This window comes from Camarhynchus parvulus, chromosome 15 (genome assembly GCF_901933205.1).
Source record: "Camarhynchus parvulus chromosome 15, STF_HiC, whole genome shotgun sequence".
In the NCBI taxonomy this organism is placed as follows: Eukaryota; Metazoa; Chordata; class Aves; order Passeriformes; family Thraupidae; genus Camarhynchus; species Camarhynchus parvulus.
The window spans coordinates 2,295,449-2,311,371 of NC_044585.1; the positions used below are offsets into that span (position 1 = coordinate 2,295,449).

General features: G+C 48.4%; 2 protein-coding genes across 2 annotated transcripts; both read left to right on the plus strand.

Annotated features, from left to right (window-relative positions):
- The first annotated feature begins 1,334 nt into the window (after positions 1-1,334).
- On the plus strand, positions 1,335-3,645 carry LOC115909386 (macrophage migration inhibitory factor). The gene is made up of 3 exons (XM_030958677.1): positions 1,335-1,571; positions 2,401-2,573; positions 3,384-3,645. The coding sequence occupies exons 1-3, from the start codon at positions 1,464-1,466 to the stop codon at positions 3,448-3,450; spliced, it is 348 nt and encodes a 115-aa protein (XP_030814537.1). The 5' UTR covers positions 1,335-1,463; the 3' UTR covers positions 3,451-3,645.
- Positions 3,646-4,775: 1,130 nt separating this feature from the next.
- Positions 4,776-15,463, plus strand: DDX51 (DEAD-box helicase 51). The gene is made up of 16 exons (XM_030958824.1): positions 4,776-4,820; positions 5,021-5,397; positions 5,790-6,034; positions 6,136-6,286; positions 7,634-7,779; positions 8,812-8,883; positions 9,043-9,149; positions 9,695-9,803; positions 10,169-10,314; positions 10,948-11,140; positions 11,746-11,861; positions 11,952-12,068; positions 12,926-13,027; positions 13,288-13,351; positions 13,955-14,089; positions 14,932-15,463. Exons 1-16 carry the CDS (start codon positions 4,798-4,800, stop codon positions 14,956-14,958), a joined length of 2,130 nt encoding a protein of 709 aa, XP_030814684.1. The 5' UTR covers positions 4,776-4,797; the 3' UTR covers positions 14,959-15,463.
- The last annotated feature ends 460 nt before the right edge of the window (positions 15,464-15,923 follow it).

Consider the following 15,923-nt stretch of genomic DNA (forward strand, 5'->3'; position numbering starts at 1 on the left):
AACAACAAAAATGCTTTGTTGGGATAACAAATGGAAACTGCTTTGGTGAAAGTTTCTTTCTTAGTCAGGGAGGCAAAAGAGAATGAAATTGCAGATGTCTCGCCTTTGAGTGGCTGCATAGCCAGGGCTGCCACTCTGGGCCTGGCAGGCCACAAGGCAAGCACACCAGTGGTGATGCTACTCTCAAGCTTTTCTCCCTGCACAGGTGGAATCCCCACCCCACCTCCATGCAACAAACCTAGGAGGCAGGAAGGTGAGAGGAGTAAGTGGGACTAGGTAATGGCAGGGAGCTGAGGATATCAAAGGCAGGAAACTCAATCAGTTCTTAGTGGCTGTTCTTAAGCACTGTTAATCACTAGAAAAGGAAGTGCTGCAGTTCTCAGCATTATAACCTGTGTCACTCCAATGCATTCCCATCCAATGTATGACACCATCCCTTACTCCTCACTCAGGGCCATGAGTGCTCACATCTGTAACGTGTGTGGGCAAACTTCCCAGCAGCAGCAGTGCACGGCTGCTGTGTGTGCAATGTCTGGGCAGAGAGGGCTCCGGGCCTGATCCTCTTTAGCCTTCCCGTGAGTCATTTCGGGAGCAGAGCAGCGCTGCCGCCGTCGGGGCAGGCAAGAGCCAGGGTGGGGAGCCGTGCCCTGGCAGCTGCCTACGTGCATCGCATCACACAGCGCAGAACACGGCTCGGCTCTGCCGCCTCACCTCCAATAGGCACGCATCAGTTCATTCCCAAGCAAAACAAAATTCACTTCTGCCTCTTTCCGGTAGAAAAATATGATGTGAAAATTAAAATTATCTATTGCTCTAAGGAGCAATAGATAATCTTTAATTTGACTGAAATACATTAGAGAATAATTTATATGGCAGCAAGGCAGACGTTTCTGCTTACACCGAGCTAAAGCTGTACACACAGTTAAAGCAAACCCGCTACAAATGTTACTTTATTTCTGCAAAAGAATAAAATTTTCGGAGTCAGGGCAAGCACCGCTTTTTGCAACTGCCAAGCTGAGGCCTGTATCCCTCTCTGGCCCTGATCCCGGAGAAACCAGTGGGAGCGCCACAGCGGTAGCATCACATGCGCTGATGTCAGGTTATGTATGAGCTGCCCAGAGCGCCCGGAGCCCGTTCCAGGAAGGAGCATGCAACAAACCCTCAAAACATGTTCAGTGGCAGTAGCAAAGCCAAGGAATAACGGCGGGGCGGGGGAGACCTCCGGTCAAGAGCCGGCCGCGGGAGGGGTCAGCACGCCACAGTGCGGGCTGCAGACGGCGGAGCCGGTGTGTGTCCGTGTGTCCCCGCCCCGCTCCCTCCCCTCCCTGCCAGGCGGGGCCGCTTCACGTCCGGGGCGGCCCCGCGCACTAAAAGCGCCGCTGACGCCTACTCGCTCCACTGTGCTGGTCCCACCGCTCGGTTAAGCTCTCATCGCCGGCCCCGCCGCCCCCACCGCCGCCACCATGCCCATGTTCGCCATCTACACCAATGTCTGCAAGGACGCCGTGCCCGACAGCCTGTTGGGCGACCTCACCCAGCAGCTGGCCAAGGCCACGGGCAAGCCCGCGCAGGTGAGGGCGGGGAGCGGGACGAGCACGTGCGCGGCGGGCCCGGCGGGAGGGGCGGCGGCGGCGCGGCCCGGGGGCACCTCCGCTCCCGCGGGGCCTGGGCCGGGCGGGCCGCGGCCGCCGAGGAGCAGCTGCGGCACGGCGCGGCGGCGGCCCCGCTGCTCCGGAGGAAGGAGCTGGTGCCCGTTCCACCCCGCGGCGCCGAGTCTCCCGATGGCCGGCCCAGGCCGGGAGCAGCAGCCGGGCTTGCAGGAGCGCGGCGCTCACGTAGCCGGGGATGTGCTGCGCCTGTTCTGTCGGTAGCGATGCGAGCGGCGGAGCTGCGCAGTGGCACGGAGGCGCCCGGGCAGGGGCTCGGATAGACTGAGCGCTGCGGGCAGCTCCCGCCGGCTCAGCCATCCGGCACGGCCCCTGCTGGGCCAGACCGCAGCAGCCCCTGGAGCCCGATAAGACCGAATTGGTCTGTGATTTGGGGATGTGAGCCCCGGCACGCAGGCACAGGTTTTGGGCCTTTATCTCGCTCCGCCCCGCGCGGTGGCGCGGCTGTGGCGGGCGGGAGCGCCTGCCTGGCCGGCGGCTTTGTGCGCACATAACCGTGTTCCTAAAGCTGAGAGCCGGGCCGAGGGTCCCCGCAGCCCCCAGGGCCGTGCCCCCCGTGGGGGCTGCCGGGCCGGAGCCTCCCCTGGGCCAGGGAGGTGCGCAGGGGGCAGCACTGAAGAGCTGCCTGACCCCAATACAACTGCTCTGTTTAGAGCTGGTACCTAAAGCAGATTTTCGTCGGGAGAGGGCAGTTCAGACAGCCTGTAACGGAGTGTTTCCCTCCCTCCCGCAGTACATAGCTGTGCACATCATACCTGACCAGATGATGTCCTTCGGGGGCTCCACTGATCCCTGCGCGCTCTGCAGCCTCTACAGCATCGGCAAAATAGGAGGGCAGCAGAACAAGACTTACACCAAGATGCTGTGTGATCTGATCTCCAAGCACTTGCACGTATCTGCCGACAGGTAAGGCTGGGACATGGTTTAACCATATTTACCTGGCTTTCTGAAACTGCTTTGAAAAGTCTGTTAAAAAATTTTAAATGCCAGGAATAAGTCCGTGTGTTTTGGAAAATACCAAGTGATTGCTTGCAGTGCTTTCACGTCCACATAAGGATTTGGTGCCTGCCTCTTTACCTGGAGAGTCCTCTGTTCAGTTGTTTTCTGCTTCTGAGAGTAGGGAAAAAACACCAGAGCACTGACAAATTGCCCAGTGTGTTTTCTGCCTCTGAGGTGTGATGTCGTGTCCTCTGGGGAGGCAAGGCTGAAAGCACGAGCAGGGAGCAGTAACAGGCTGGAGCTGAGAGACAGGAGTAGAGGGCAGCAGGCTGTGAGGAGCTCGGCTGCAGAGTTCAGCAGTGTCTGTGTGCAGCTGTGAAGGATGGGAAGAGCCTGGAGCCATCAGGGTTGAAGGGAGACACACAGAGCCAGACCTGGGGCCGTGCCTAACTCCCCAAGGCTGCCACTCTGTGAGGGACTGCTGCCTCAGAAACAAAAGGGGCTGATCTCCAGAAATTCTTGACAGGCTGCTAAACAAAATCTGTCTGATGTCTGGACGGTCCCTGGCTGCAGAATAATTCGTATTTTAGAAAAAGTACAAATTTGAGGACTGAGAAATATTGACTGTTCGGAGGCTCTGCCAGATTTTTGGTAAAGATGAAACTTGATGTTTTTTCAAGCAGAAGAATGGGAAGCACTGTCCCCCGTTGTGTTTTCCCAACTTACATAAATGAGTTAATAAGGTCGTTGTTACTTCCTCCTGTACTTCTTCTGCAGGGTCTACATCAACTACTTCGACATGAACGCTGCCAACGTGGGCTGGAACGGCTCCACCTTTGCATAGAGCTGTCCTGTGTGTCTGAAGAGGCTGCTCCTGGACCTCCCCTCACCCTGCCCTGTAGCAGATACCACAGCACAAATGGCCCTGTTTTTGTGCACTCTCACAGATTGATGGCTCCTTGCTAGTGTGTTTAAATATTGCTGCTTCAACATTCCTCTGTTTTCTCTGTGTAGAAAACAAATAAAGATTTAGAAGTAAGCTGTGTAGTGTAGGCTTTGGCAGGTTGGGGATGGAGTTGGGCAATTGCTAACATGTCTGTTCCACTCTGATCCTAAAGTAAACAAAAGGAATGGTTTGAGTTTGCCCATGTTTCTTAGACACAGTATTTCACACTGTGGTGGTGGTGGCTGGGGCTGGTTCCTGACAGCACTGCAGTGATTTTTACCTTGCTGTAGGTGTGTTCAGGGCTGCTTATTGCCCTGAGGTTTGGTTTTGGGTTGTGTCTGCCGTTTCTGCAGTCCTTGGACCAGCCCTGTGCCTGCTGCTTCAGGGCAGCTTTCCTCTGAGGATGCGAGTGGCCAAAGGAGCACAGGAGTGCTTTTGCTTGCTGAGGGGAAATGCTGTTCCCCACATTGCTACACTGCCCGCTCCAGGCAGTGGGGATGGCCCACTCAGTGCCGTGGGAGCTCTGCAGGGGCCTGCAGCACTGTGGGGAGCTTCAGCGTGCTCTGCCAGCCTGTCCCTTGCCGTGCTGTGCTGTCCCACACGGATGCTGTGCTGTCCCTCACACGTGCTGTGCTCTTTTCCAGCCCATTCCTCGCTGGTGCTGTGCTGTGCCAGCCTGTCCCTCAGGTCCTGAGCTGTGTCCCTCACAGACGCTGTGCTGTGCCAGCCCATCCCTCGCTGGTGCTGTGCTCTATCCTGCCCTGTCCTTCACAGATGCTGTGCTGTGCCAGCCTGTCCCTCACAGGTGCTCAGCTGTGTCCCTCGCCGGTGCTGAGCCCTGTCCCAGCCCATCCCTCGTCAGTGCTGAGCTGTGTCCCTCACAGGTGCTGTGCTGTGCCAGCCTGTCCCTCACAGACGCTGAGCTGTGTCCTGCACTGATGCTGTGCCCTTTACCAGCCCATTCCTCGCCAGTGCTGTGTCCCTCACAGGCGCTGTGCCCTGTTCCAGCCGGTCCCTCGCCGATGCTGCGCCCTGTTCCAGCCTGTCCCGCCCCGACGCTCCCGTCCCTCCCCTCAGCGCTTTCCCGCCCTCCGCTCCGGGCCCCTCTGTGCGCGCGCGCGGCGCTGCCCCCCCACCATTCCACCTCCGGCCGGCAGGGGGCGCGCTCGCCCCGCGCCTGCTGGAGGCTTCCCTGGCGGGGCGCGATGACGTCACCCGTGTGCGCCGGCGCGGCGCGGCGTGGCCATGGCGCTGTTCTGCATCCGCAGGTACGGCGGGCACGGCCCCGCTCCCGCTCCCTGCTCCTCTTCTCCCTGCTCCGCTCCCCGCTCCTTCTCCTGCTCCCCTCCTACACCCGGACCCTGCCCGTGCCCCGGGCGCTGCCTCAGCCGCGGCTCGGGCCGGGGGAGCGTGTCCGGAGCTCTGTGCGGGCGGTGCCTGAGGGGTCTGTGTGTGGGGGCTGTTGCAGGTACGGCGAGGAGGACGAGCGCAAGGAGGAGGCGGAGGCCGAGAGCCGGGCGCGGGTCCTGCTGGAGCGGCTGCAGCACCAGGCCAGGGCCCGGCAGCAGAAGAAGCAGCGAGAGGCGCCGGCCCAGGGAAGGGAAGGGTCGGGGGAGCGCAGGCTGAGCCCCGGGGGGGAGCCCCGAGAAGGAAAGGGGAAGAGGAAAAGGGAGAGTGAGGAGCAGCCCAGTGCGCGTAGACAGAAGAAGGTAAAGACAAAACAGCCCCGCAGCCCTTCGGAAGAAAGGGCTGGTACTGAGGAGGCAGCAGATGGCAGCAGCCCCACAAAGAAGAAGAAAGCAAATAGAAGAAAATCGAAAGTGCAGGCGGAGGGGACTGAAGCAGGTGAGGATAAATTGAGGCTGTAGGATTTCAGTTCATTGTGGTTGGCAGTTCCCACAGAAATGTGGACAAGAGTTGCTCTTTGAGTACTTTGCCCAGTTTACTTGGTTTTGTTTTCATCTCCTTAATATGTTCCCACTTTCTGTTTTTTTAAGGGAAGGCCCCGTACTGTGAACTTTGAGGATCAGTTTAGTGTAAGGGCAGGAGGAAGCACATCACATCACCTCAGTCTTGTTGTGTCTGTACCAACAAAGAAATGTTTGTCCTCTGCACTTGGCTTTAGGAAAAGAGAGCTTGCAAGTTGTTGCTTAAGTCCTGTGTTGTAACATTGCCAACTCCCTTTTCTGTGGTGTGCTCTGACCTGGAGCTTTGTATTGCTGTCACCCAAATTCCAGATTCTGAAGAAGACATCAAACAACAGGACAGCAGAAACAACTTTAAAAAGAAGTCTAATAAGGGGAGGAAGGCAGATGAGGAAACACAAGGGGATGAAACAGGGAAGAAAGAGAGCAGTGAAAAAGCTGGAGGAGGTAAACCTACAGAGGAGGAGGTGCCCTTAGTAGCCTCAGGGGAAGGGGCAGATTGTGGCCCCTCCAGTATGATGATCCTCGGAGACTACGAAGCAAAGCCAGTGCAGAAGGTAAGCAGCCTGACTGAATTTTGGTGATGGATAGGAAAAGAATGCTTTTTACAAGTTTATTTTACATGTGGTATGCTGTATTCTCCTTCCCCTCACCTCAGGTCCAGCCCTTCTTGCCTCAGTGGCTTGCTGAGCCCCGCCGGGTGCAGAAGCGCATCAGGGAGAATCTGTGTCCAGTCAGGGACGTGCCAGGAATCCACCCCAGGCTGCTGAAAAAGCTGCAGATGAATGGAATAGACTCCTTTTTTCCAGGTGCCTTTCCAGTGCTTTTGTTTCTTTCTAAAGGGACTTAAAGAGTTCCTGCAGTCTGTGCTGTGTGTTTTGTGTAGGCTGTGAAGTAAAACACAGGACAAAATGTAGTGCATGGAAGTGATTGTAGGAGATTTAACCTTCTTTCCCAAAGCTTTGTCTGGGCTGAGTAAAAGTCTGTTACCTGCTCATAAATACAGCTTGAGTGACAGCTCAGAGCTGCCCAAAGAGGGAAATCTTACCTGTGTCCTCACAGTTTTCTGTGGTGGTGTTCATAGGGGTCCCAGGAAGAGGGAAGAGATGAGGATCTGACTCTACGTTTCAGAAGGCTTGATTTATTATTTTATGATATATATTATATTGAAACTATACTAAAAGAATAGAAGAAAGGATTTCATCAGAAGGCTAGCTAAGAATAGAAAAGGAATGACAACACAATCTTGTGACTGACCAGCGAGTCTGAAACCGCCGGACTGTGATTGGCCATTAATTAGAAACAACCACACGAGACCAATCACAAATCCACCTGTTGCATTCCACAGCAGCAGATAACCATTGTTTGCATTTTGTTCCTGAAGCCTCTCAGCTTCTCAGGAGAAAAAATCCTAAGGAAAGGATTTTTCATAAAACATGTCTGTGACGGTTTTCCTCCTTGTGGAAGCTTGTGCTTTAGCTCCTTCCTTTCCACTGTCTCTGCTGCTGATCAGAGCTTTCTCATTCAGCTCATTAAAGCACTACAAAAATACCCAAACAAAAAGAGAAATCTGTTTGTTTTCTGTTATTTTGCCAGTTTTGCAAGCAAATACAATAAATGCCAGTTGTTAAATAAGAAGAAAGGACAGCTGGATGCAAGGACAGAGGGTGACCTTAGTCCTGACTTGAGCTGTGTCTGAGGCCTATCAGGGTCATGCTGGGAAGCCAGCACACAGTTATTTTATATATGTGTATATGTATATATATAAATACATATACATATATGTATAACTGTTATATATATTTTTTTTTGCAGTTGTTATAGTGTATAGGTAGAAGTTGAGGAAGGTGAGTTTAGGGTTGTAGATGATAATGATTGCTACTCAGCCTAGGTGGGAGATGGAATGATTTTTTGGATTTGTGTTTGGTTGAGTCCTATTCATCCTCCCAGGGCTGTGAGAGGATACCCAGGATAGTTAGGAGTGTAGGGTTTAGTGAGGGTGAGGTTATGCAGAGTAGCGTGATTGCAGGGAGTTTTATGACAGTGAATGGGAGATGCTTTTATATAACATTTTCAGCTCTGCTTTTCTATGACATTTTCAGCTCTTGGTGAGTTGCTGAAGCATACAGTGTGTGTTTGTTTCTGGTTTTGCTCAGTCCAGGCAGAGGTGATTCCTGCTATCCTGCAGAGTGCAGCCCATGGGTTCCTGCAGGGCCGGGGCGGGTTCCGCCCCAAGGACATCTGTGTGTCAGCCCCCACAGGCAGTGGGAAAACCCTGTCCTTTGTCATCCCCATCGTGCAGGTGAGCCCATCCTCAGGGAAGTAGCTCTGAGGAAATGCTGGCATTGATTTTGTGTGGTGGTGTTCACAGGGGTCTTAGGATGAGGGAAGAGATGAGAATGTTGACTCTGTGTTTCAGAAAGTTTGATATATTATATTATATATTATATTATATTATATTATATTATATTATATTATATTATATTATATTATATTATATTATATTATATTATATTATATTATATTATATTATATTATATTATATTATATTATATTATATTATATTATATTATATTATATTATACTATATTATACTATATTATACTATATTATACTATATTATATTAATTTATTTAAAACTATACTAAAATATATTGTATGTTATATATTTATATATAATATCTATAAATAATATAATAATATATATGAATATTAATATATAATTAGATATAATATAATTATTATATATATAATATTATATTAAAACTATACTAAAAGAATAGAAAAAATATTTCATCAAAAGGCTAGCTAAGAATAGAAAAAAGAATGAATTACAAAGGCTTGTGACTGACTGAGACAGTCCAGACAGCTGGACTGTGATTGGCCATTAATTAGAAACAACTACATGAGACCAATCACAGATGCACCTGTTACATTCTCCAGCAGCAGATAATCACTGTTTACATTTTGTTCTTGAGGCCTCTCAGGTTCTCAAGAGAAAAAATCTTAAAAGATTTTCCATAAAACATGTCTGTGACACTTTTGTTCAGGCAAAACCTGAACTTCAAAGCAGGTGGAAGAGCCAAGGGATTTTTGGGTATAAGGCAGCAGATTGGCAGCTCAGAGCTGTCTGAGGGAGCTTCTTGTCAGCTTCCCACTCCTTTTCTCAGACAGCAGGCACAGCATGAGGAGTTGGCAGGGTGGAGGGAGACAAATGGAAACATAAAACTGGGAGAATGTTTTATGTTTTTTACCATCTTCTCTCACTAGGTTAGCCCAAGAACCCCGTTCTGCCCTGTGCTGTCAGGGACTCACTGGGCCTCTGTTTTGGCAGGTTCTGTTGGATCGAGTGGTTTGCCACGTCCGAGCTCTGGTTGTTCTGCCCACCAAAGAGCTGGCACAGCAGGTATGTGACTCCTCACCATAGCTGGGCTGAGGGGCAGGCTGTGCAGCCAGTCCTTTAGCTGTTCTGTGGAGCAGACTAAGACCTGCCAGAGGGTTTGATGCTGTTCATGGAATGGGAAGTACTTCTTGCAGCTGACAAAGCCTCTTGACCTCTTTGCAGGTGAGTAAAGTGTTCAACGTTTACACTGACGGGACAGGTCTGAAGGTCGTTTTGATTACTGGCCAGAAATCTTTTGCAAAGGAGCAGGAGATGCTTGTCCAGAAAAAGTAGGTGAAAAGGTATTTTGACAAGGTTTATAGAGATTGCATGCTAATTAATGTCATTAAGGTGGGGTCAAGATATGGACTATTGCAGCACAGCATCAGGCTTTTATCATGGTTTTGGATAATGCGTTTATATGCTGGACTCTGGTGGTTCTGTCTTTGTCACAGTGCTTGTTACTACCCCTGTTTTGTGATTGTAATGTTTCACTGGATTTTTGGGGCTCTTCACTAGCAAATGCTCAGAATGCAAATGTTTACCTTGTGCCCATGGGTACATATGATTGTGTGGGGTTTTTGTACAATTAAACTCTTTTGAAGAGCAATGAAGAGTGACACTTTCTGTTTAAAATCAGGCAGCACAGTGGAGACTGGTGTTTGGTGTCCACCACTGCCCCTGCATGCTCTCCAGTGTCAACTCCATTTGTGAATATTGTTATTCCTCAGTTAATTGAGTGGTAGGAAAACCTTTAAGGTCTGCTTCTTAAGGTCTGTGCTACAGGTTTTATTGTGAGGAGAGAGACTTACTGATAGGCTGCTTGTCCTTTCAGAGTGACAGGCTACTGCAGCCTGGCTGACATTGTGGTGGCCACGCCAGGGAGGCTCACGGATCACATTAACCAGACCCCAGGCTTCAGCCTGACACAGCTTCGCTTCCTGGTGAGTCACCACAGCTCTCCCATCTGAGAGCAGTGTCTGCTACAGCAGTAACTCCTGCTTGCTTCTTGTGTGCAACATAAATACCTCTCTGATGGAGCTGCTGTGTGGGCCTGTCTGCGCTCCAGATTGAGGAGGGAGCAGTCACAAGATGAGGTGTTTGATTCCAACTCGTGACACCCAAGCATCCACCCACTTCCCCTTCTCTCTTAGGCTCTTGCAAACTTGGAGTAAGGATGGGCAAGGAAAGCAATTCTGTTGACTAGAAGCTTCCATTATCTTACCTTCTGGCTCACTGGTTACAGATACAAAGGAAAATAAAAGCTGCCAGTATTTAACAAGTGTGGTTTTCATCCTTGTGAACTCAGATCGTGGATGAAGCTGACCGTATGATTGATGACATGCACCAGAACTGTCTGAACCAAATTGTCAGAGCTGCATTCCAAGGAGAAAATCATTCTGGCGCCAACATGCTTTTTCAGAGGACCAAACCAGGGCCTTTGACAGCAGCCAGGTAAGTTGCAGAGTGCATTTCTTTGAACTGATAGCACTTGGATGTCACTGCCCTGCCACACAGTCTCAGAGCTTGATTCCTCTGAGAAATGTCTGCCAAAATAAGGCTCATGCCAGAGACATCCTTCACACTAAGGATTGTGTTCTCCAGGCTTTCCTTATGAAGACTAAAGGAGCATCAAAAGACAGAACAAATATTGCAAATCTGTGATCTATTTGCGCAGTAACTATAGTAATGCCTTCTGGCACAGCTGAGTAATGGATTTGGAGGAAAACTCTTGCAATTAACTATCTGCAGCTGCTGTTATTGTACAGCAGTGGCAGAGATGTGTCAGAAACTGAGGTGAATGGCCAAGGAAGGACATGACTAGAATGAGAACAGGGGTAACCAGGGTGCAGGGACTTGGGCAGCAGTAATGGATTGGGGCTGTGCACTTGTCTAAGAATGCTCATCAGTTCTGTCTGTGAACTCCACCATAAAACAAAGGTGGAAAAGAACCTACAGGGAAGTCCCAGGGCAGGAAAAGAGCATCAAAGAGCATTGACTGCTTCCCTTATATCATGTGAAGGTACTTGGGGTGAAGCTCCTTTGCCCCATCCTCAAGGCCCAGTTTCTGTGTGCTGTTTCTTTCAGTTCCTGCTCTCCCCAGATACCCCTGCAGAAACTGCTGTTTTCAGCCACACTGACCCAGGACCCAGAGAAATTGCAGCAGCTGGATTTATTCCAGCCTCGTCTCTTCACATCTGTGTATTCTGAGAAAAATAGAGATGGAACAGAGACTGAACAAAATACCAATAATAAATACACACTCCCAGAGGGGCTGTCGGTATGATGTGAATTCTTTTTAATAAGTTATGCTTGAAGATTCGTTTAATTCTGGACTAATTGTGGTTTTACCCTAAAACAAATGTGTCTTCCCTGTGTTTCCTTGCAAAAGTGGCTTTGGGAGTTTTTATATGACCCAGAGAGCTGTACCTTTGCACATTTGTTTTCTCGTTACTTAATGTTCATTTGATTAAGACTTGATTATTTTTTTAATTAATCTGTCTGCATGTGGAATTCAATTTAGCAGCAATGGGGAGTGGAACTAGAAAGTCATAAGAATGTAGTAGCCCCTATCAATTGTCCATATGTGTAACATTCATTTCAAGACATGTATGCACAGGCCAGCCTGTAGGCAGGAGGGCAGTGCATGCTGTTACTTGCTGTGGAGGTGTAAGAGCATTAGAACAACTCAGCTCTCCTGTCTCCACTCGTGTTGTATCTGCCAGCCTGTTTATTCTAAAGGGGATTGCATTGTGGGCTCTGGTTTTGCTGCTGTTAGTCAGCTAGAAAACATCCAGGCCTGTGTAGGTCATGGCCAGGCAGTGGGTTTCAGGGAAGTCTTGGCAAGAAGTGATTTTTGTCTCTGAACTCCTTCCCTGTTGACAGCAATGTTATGTGCCTTGTGACCTGAACTCCAAGCCCTTGCTCCTCTTGTATTTCATGCTGAAAATGAAATTCACCCGTGTGTTGTGCTTCACCAACTCCAGGGAAGCCTCTCACAGGTAAACATGAATGAGATCACTCTGGTGGGGATCTGTCAAGGGATCTTTCAGAGATAAAGAAGTGACAGTTTCTCTCTTGTTTGCCTGCAGGTTGTTCCTGCTGGTTCAAGCCTTTGGTGGAGTCACAGTGGCAGAGTTTTCTTCTCGGTTAACTCCAAATGAGAGAAAGAGAACCATGAAGGAGTTTGAGCAAGGAAAAATACAACTGTGAGCATCTTAACTAGTTTCCTGTATGTTTTCCAGCACAGGCTGTTTCCAGTGTAAAAAGCTAAATAGAACAAGGGACACAGTTGAGTCCAGGGTGGGACAGTTGGGACAGTTACTTGGGGTCTTCTAAAACATGCAGGAGTTTGTTGCAGAAGGGGTGTGAGACTTGGATTTGTGGCCTTGAATTGTTTATCCTTCATGTAACTCAGCCTGTTCTAATCTAGCTGCAGTCTGAGTTTCTACTGCTGTTTTATAACAAGCAATAAATACAAATATGTGCTCATAGTTGACCAAAACACACAGGTTTGCAAATCTGGAGTTTAATGTTTGTGCTGGTAGGGTGGAAATGGATGTTGGTGCTGAAACTGTATTTAGTGCTACAGCTTCCTACCAAAGCAATCCCTGCTCAGACTGGGGGTTTGGTAGCTATATGAGATTGTATCTCTGAGGAAAAGATAAAAACTTATTTTCTGGGTGTTCTTTTTATCCAAACCTGGTGTATAAATTCCTCCTTGACTACTGGAATTTCTCACCTCACTATTTGTAGTGTACTGCTTGTATGGAATGTTCAGATTCCTTAGAGATTTGTATGAGCTGGGAGGTGTCTGGCGTGCTTGGAGAACCTGGAAACACCCAGTAACTTTTCATGCTCAGCAGAGGGTGACAAGGCTGTAGTGATGCTCAGAGCTCTGTGGGCAGCTCACAAGGCCAGTGGCAATAAGGGGTGACTTGCAGTGCTGCTGCCAGCCTCACAGGCAGAGATGAGCAAGAGCTGTGCTGTGTTCACTGGTGTTTTATTTGTGTGTGTAGTGCCTGAGATGTTACCTGAAAATGACTATATATACATTTACAAACAGGTTAATCAGCACAGATGCCACAGCCCGAGGGATTGATGTGAAAGGAGTGAATTATGTGATAAACTATGATGCACCCCAGTTCATCAGGACCTACATTCACCGGTAAGACAGCAGGAACAAGAGGAAGGTGTCTGAGCTTGGTTTATTTTGAAATATTTAGCAAAGGTGACATGCACTTAGAAGGGCTTTTAGCTTTTCTTTTTACTTTAATATGCAAATAGCTTTCTAGCAAAAATTAAGCCTAGCATTACTTGGAATCAGAGTTTCTTAAAACTGGAGAATTTCAGCTTCAAAATCTTGGAGTTGATAATGGCAGTGACTGTGGGGCTAACATGACTTGAAGCTGCTTTCTTTGTTTTCAGGGTTGGAAGAACAGCTCGTGCAGGAGAAGCAGGTGTTGCTTTCAGCTTGGTCCTTAGAATTCAGGTATGTCTTTGGTGTGCTGTCACTGACATATTTTATGAAGAATCCTTTCTTTAGGACTTTTTCTCCTGAGAAGCTGAGAGGCCTCAGAAACAAAATGTAAACAATGGTTATCTGCTGCTGTGGAATGCAACAGGTGCATCTTTGATTGGTCTCATGTGGTTGTTTCTAATTAATGGCCAATCACAGTCTGGCTGTCTCAGACTCTCTGGTCAGTCACAAGATTTTATTATCATTCCATTCCTTTCTATTCCTTTCTAAGCCTTCTGATGAAATCCTTTATTCTTTTAGTATAGTTTTAATATATCATTTTCTTTTAATATAATATATATCATAAAAGAATAAATCAGCCTTCTGAAACATGGAGTCAAGATTCTCACCTCTTCCCTCATTCTGGGACCCCTGCAAACACCACCACAGTGTGGGATTTATTTGATAAGGATGCATGCAGGGGCATAAAGATCACAAAGGTCCTACTACTTCCCACTTTTCCAGTCAGCTGAGCTTTGTGCTTGGAAACTTCAGTTATTTCCTGAGTAAGCAGCATGTTCCCCAATGTGCTGCTGGGCAGGGGGGTGTCTCATCTCCGGTGTCTGTCTCGTGCAGGAGCGGCGCTTCCTGCGGATGCTCAGGGATGCTGGCATCCAGGATATCCAGAAACACCCAGTGAAGGGCAACTCCCTGAAGCCACTGGTGCAGCAATATGAGGGAGCTCTGTGTAAGCTCGAGAAGACAGTCAAGGTAATTGAAATGGGGAAGAAAACAAACTGTGCAAGTTGCAGTTTGATTTTTTTGTTGCAGTTCATGCTTAGCACAAGTGTTGGAGTCCAGGATCTTTTCCTCCATCTGTGATAGCACCAATTCAGCATTGGTGAAGGCAGCCCTGGTGGGTGCATTGTTATGGAATACTCAGAAAGGGTTAGGAGGGGAGAAAGGTTTTCTATCAAAGTTAGGCAGCATTCCTGGAGGGGTTTAAAGGATGTGTAGATGTGACACTTGGGGATGTGACCTAGTGGTAAGCCTGGCAGTGCCAGGTAAATGGGTGGTTCAATGGCCTTAAGGTCTTTTTCAACCAAAACAGTTCTGATTTTTGGTGGGTTTTTTCTATTCTGCCCTTCTCTTTACCTCTGTAGCTGGGATTTTTGATCTTAGAGGTCTCTTCCAACCTCATTATTCTGTGATTCAGCTACCTAGAGGACTGCAAGCAAAGTACAGAGATTAAACTTTCTGTCATTACAGAGTTTAAGACTGTAATGTACAGCTATCTGCAGGCCCTTTTTTGTACACCAGTGTGAAGTTGAGAACTTTGAGACAAAAGCTTGGTAGCATTTACATTGCCAGATGGGTGGACTAGGGATCCTTAATAGACTTTGTGCTGCATGATTTGGGCAATCTGAGAACTCATAAATACCTGGCCCTGAAAAATGATGATTTTGAGTTGTAGACTAGGAATGTTTGAGAACTGGGACAGAAAGGTTTATTAATAAATTTATTATATAGTCCTGTTCCTCCCTGAAGTCCCTTCTGTGTGACTCTGGGACAGGGGCATCTTCAGTCACCTTATCAACTTTAATTTTGAACAGAATGAGCGGGCACAGAAGCGAGCCTGAGGAGTGGAAGCTGAGGTGGCACTGAAGCTGCTGCGTGGGACAGGCCATGGCTGCTCCCAGCACTGAGTCATGGCCCCTCAGTTCCTCAACCTTATCATATCTCATGTCAGCTATTGCCTTATTCCTCTTTCAAGGACACTGTGAACAGAGTTCAGTTGCTGGTTTAAAAAAAAAGAAAAAAAAAGATAAATTTTGAGATACAGATTGTCTTGAAGAGGACTTTGCATCATATCCTGCTGGCATGTGTAAATTACCACCAGCCTGAGCATGGCCTAATGGAACTGCTGTGCTCCAGTGGTGAGGGCTGGGCCCTCATTCCTGCCCTGGGACAATGGTTCTGTGTGTCTGCAGATGCATAAACACCTGTGCAGTGCCTAAAGCAGAAATGCGTTTGAAGAGCTGCTCTAGGCACTGTGACTCCAACTTTTAAGTAAATATTAAATAAATATTATATATATTTTTAAAACACTGTCTAATAAAGATTCCTGGGCTCAGGAATTGGACTTTATGATCTTTGTGGGTCCCTTCCAACTCACGGTATGAGATATTGCTTAAAGGACTTTTCCCTGTTACAGCCCTGTGCCTTGTCCTTTCCTTGCCTATGTTGTTTCCCTCCAATGTTCTATACCAGAGGTAACAGCAGGTATTGTTAAGTGTAGATTGATGTTAATGCAGACTGACATGTCTGATGTCTAATATGAACGTCCTGGAGCCAGCTGGTGTCACTGCAAGCCATAAGTCTGTATTTGACACATGCCACGGTATTTTTAGCTGTCCTGGCAGAAGGCTTAGAGCTGCCATGTAGCTGTGGCCTGTAACTATCCTCCAAGGGTTGCCTTTCCTTCAGCAGGAATGGCTCCAGCTCTGGCTTACTGTTTTGCAAAGCAAAATAAGTGTACACCAGCATTAGCAGTAAATTATTGAAAGCTGGGAATCTTGAAGAAATGGGGTTTGGGACTGGTGGT

Bases quoted from the DNA above. Each gene is read 5' to 3' on its own strand.
- DDX51 (XM_030958824.1), top strand. From the start codon at position 4,798: ATGGCGCTGTTCTGCATCCGCAG. The intron at 12,069-12,925 runs GTGAGCATCTTA...ATTTACAAACAG, and splicing joins GAGCAAGGAAAAATACAACT to GTTAATCAGCACAGATGCCA. The intron at 13,028-13,287 runs GTAAGACAGCAG...CTTTGTTTTCAG, and splicing joins ATCAGGACCTACATTCACCG to GGTTGGAAGAACAGCTCGTG.
- LOC115909386 (XM_030958677.1), top strand. From the start codon at position 1,464: ATGCCCATGTTCGCCATCTACACCAATGTCTGCAAGGACGCCGTGCCC. The intron at 1,572-2,400 runs GTGAGGGCGGGG...TCCCTCCCGCAG, and splicing joins CCACGGGCAAGCCCGCGCAG to TACATAGCTGTGCACATCAT. The intron at 2,574-3,383 runs GTAAGGCTGGGA...CTTCTTCTGCAG, and splicing joins TTGCACGTATCTGCCGACAG to GGTCTACATCAACTACTTCG.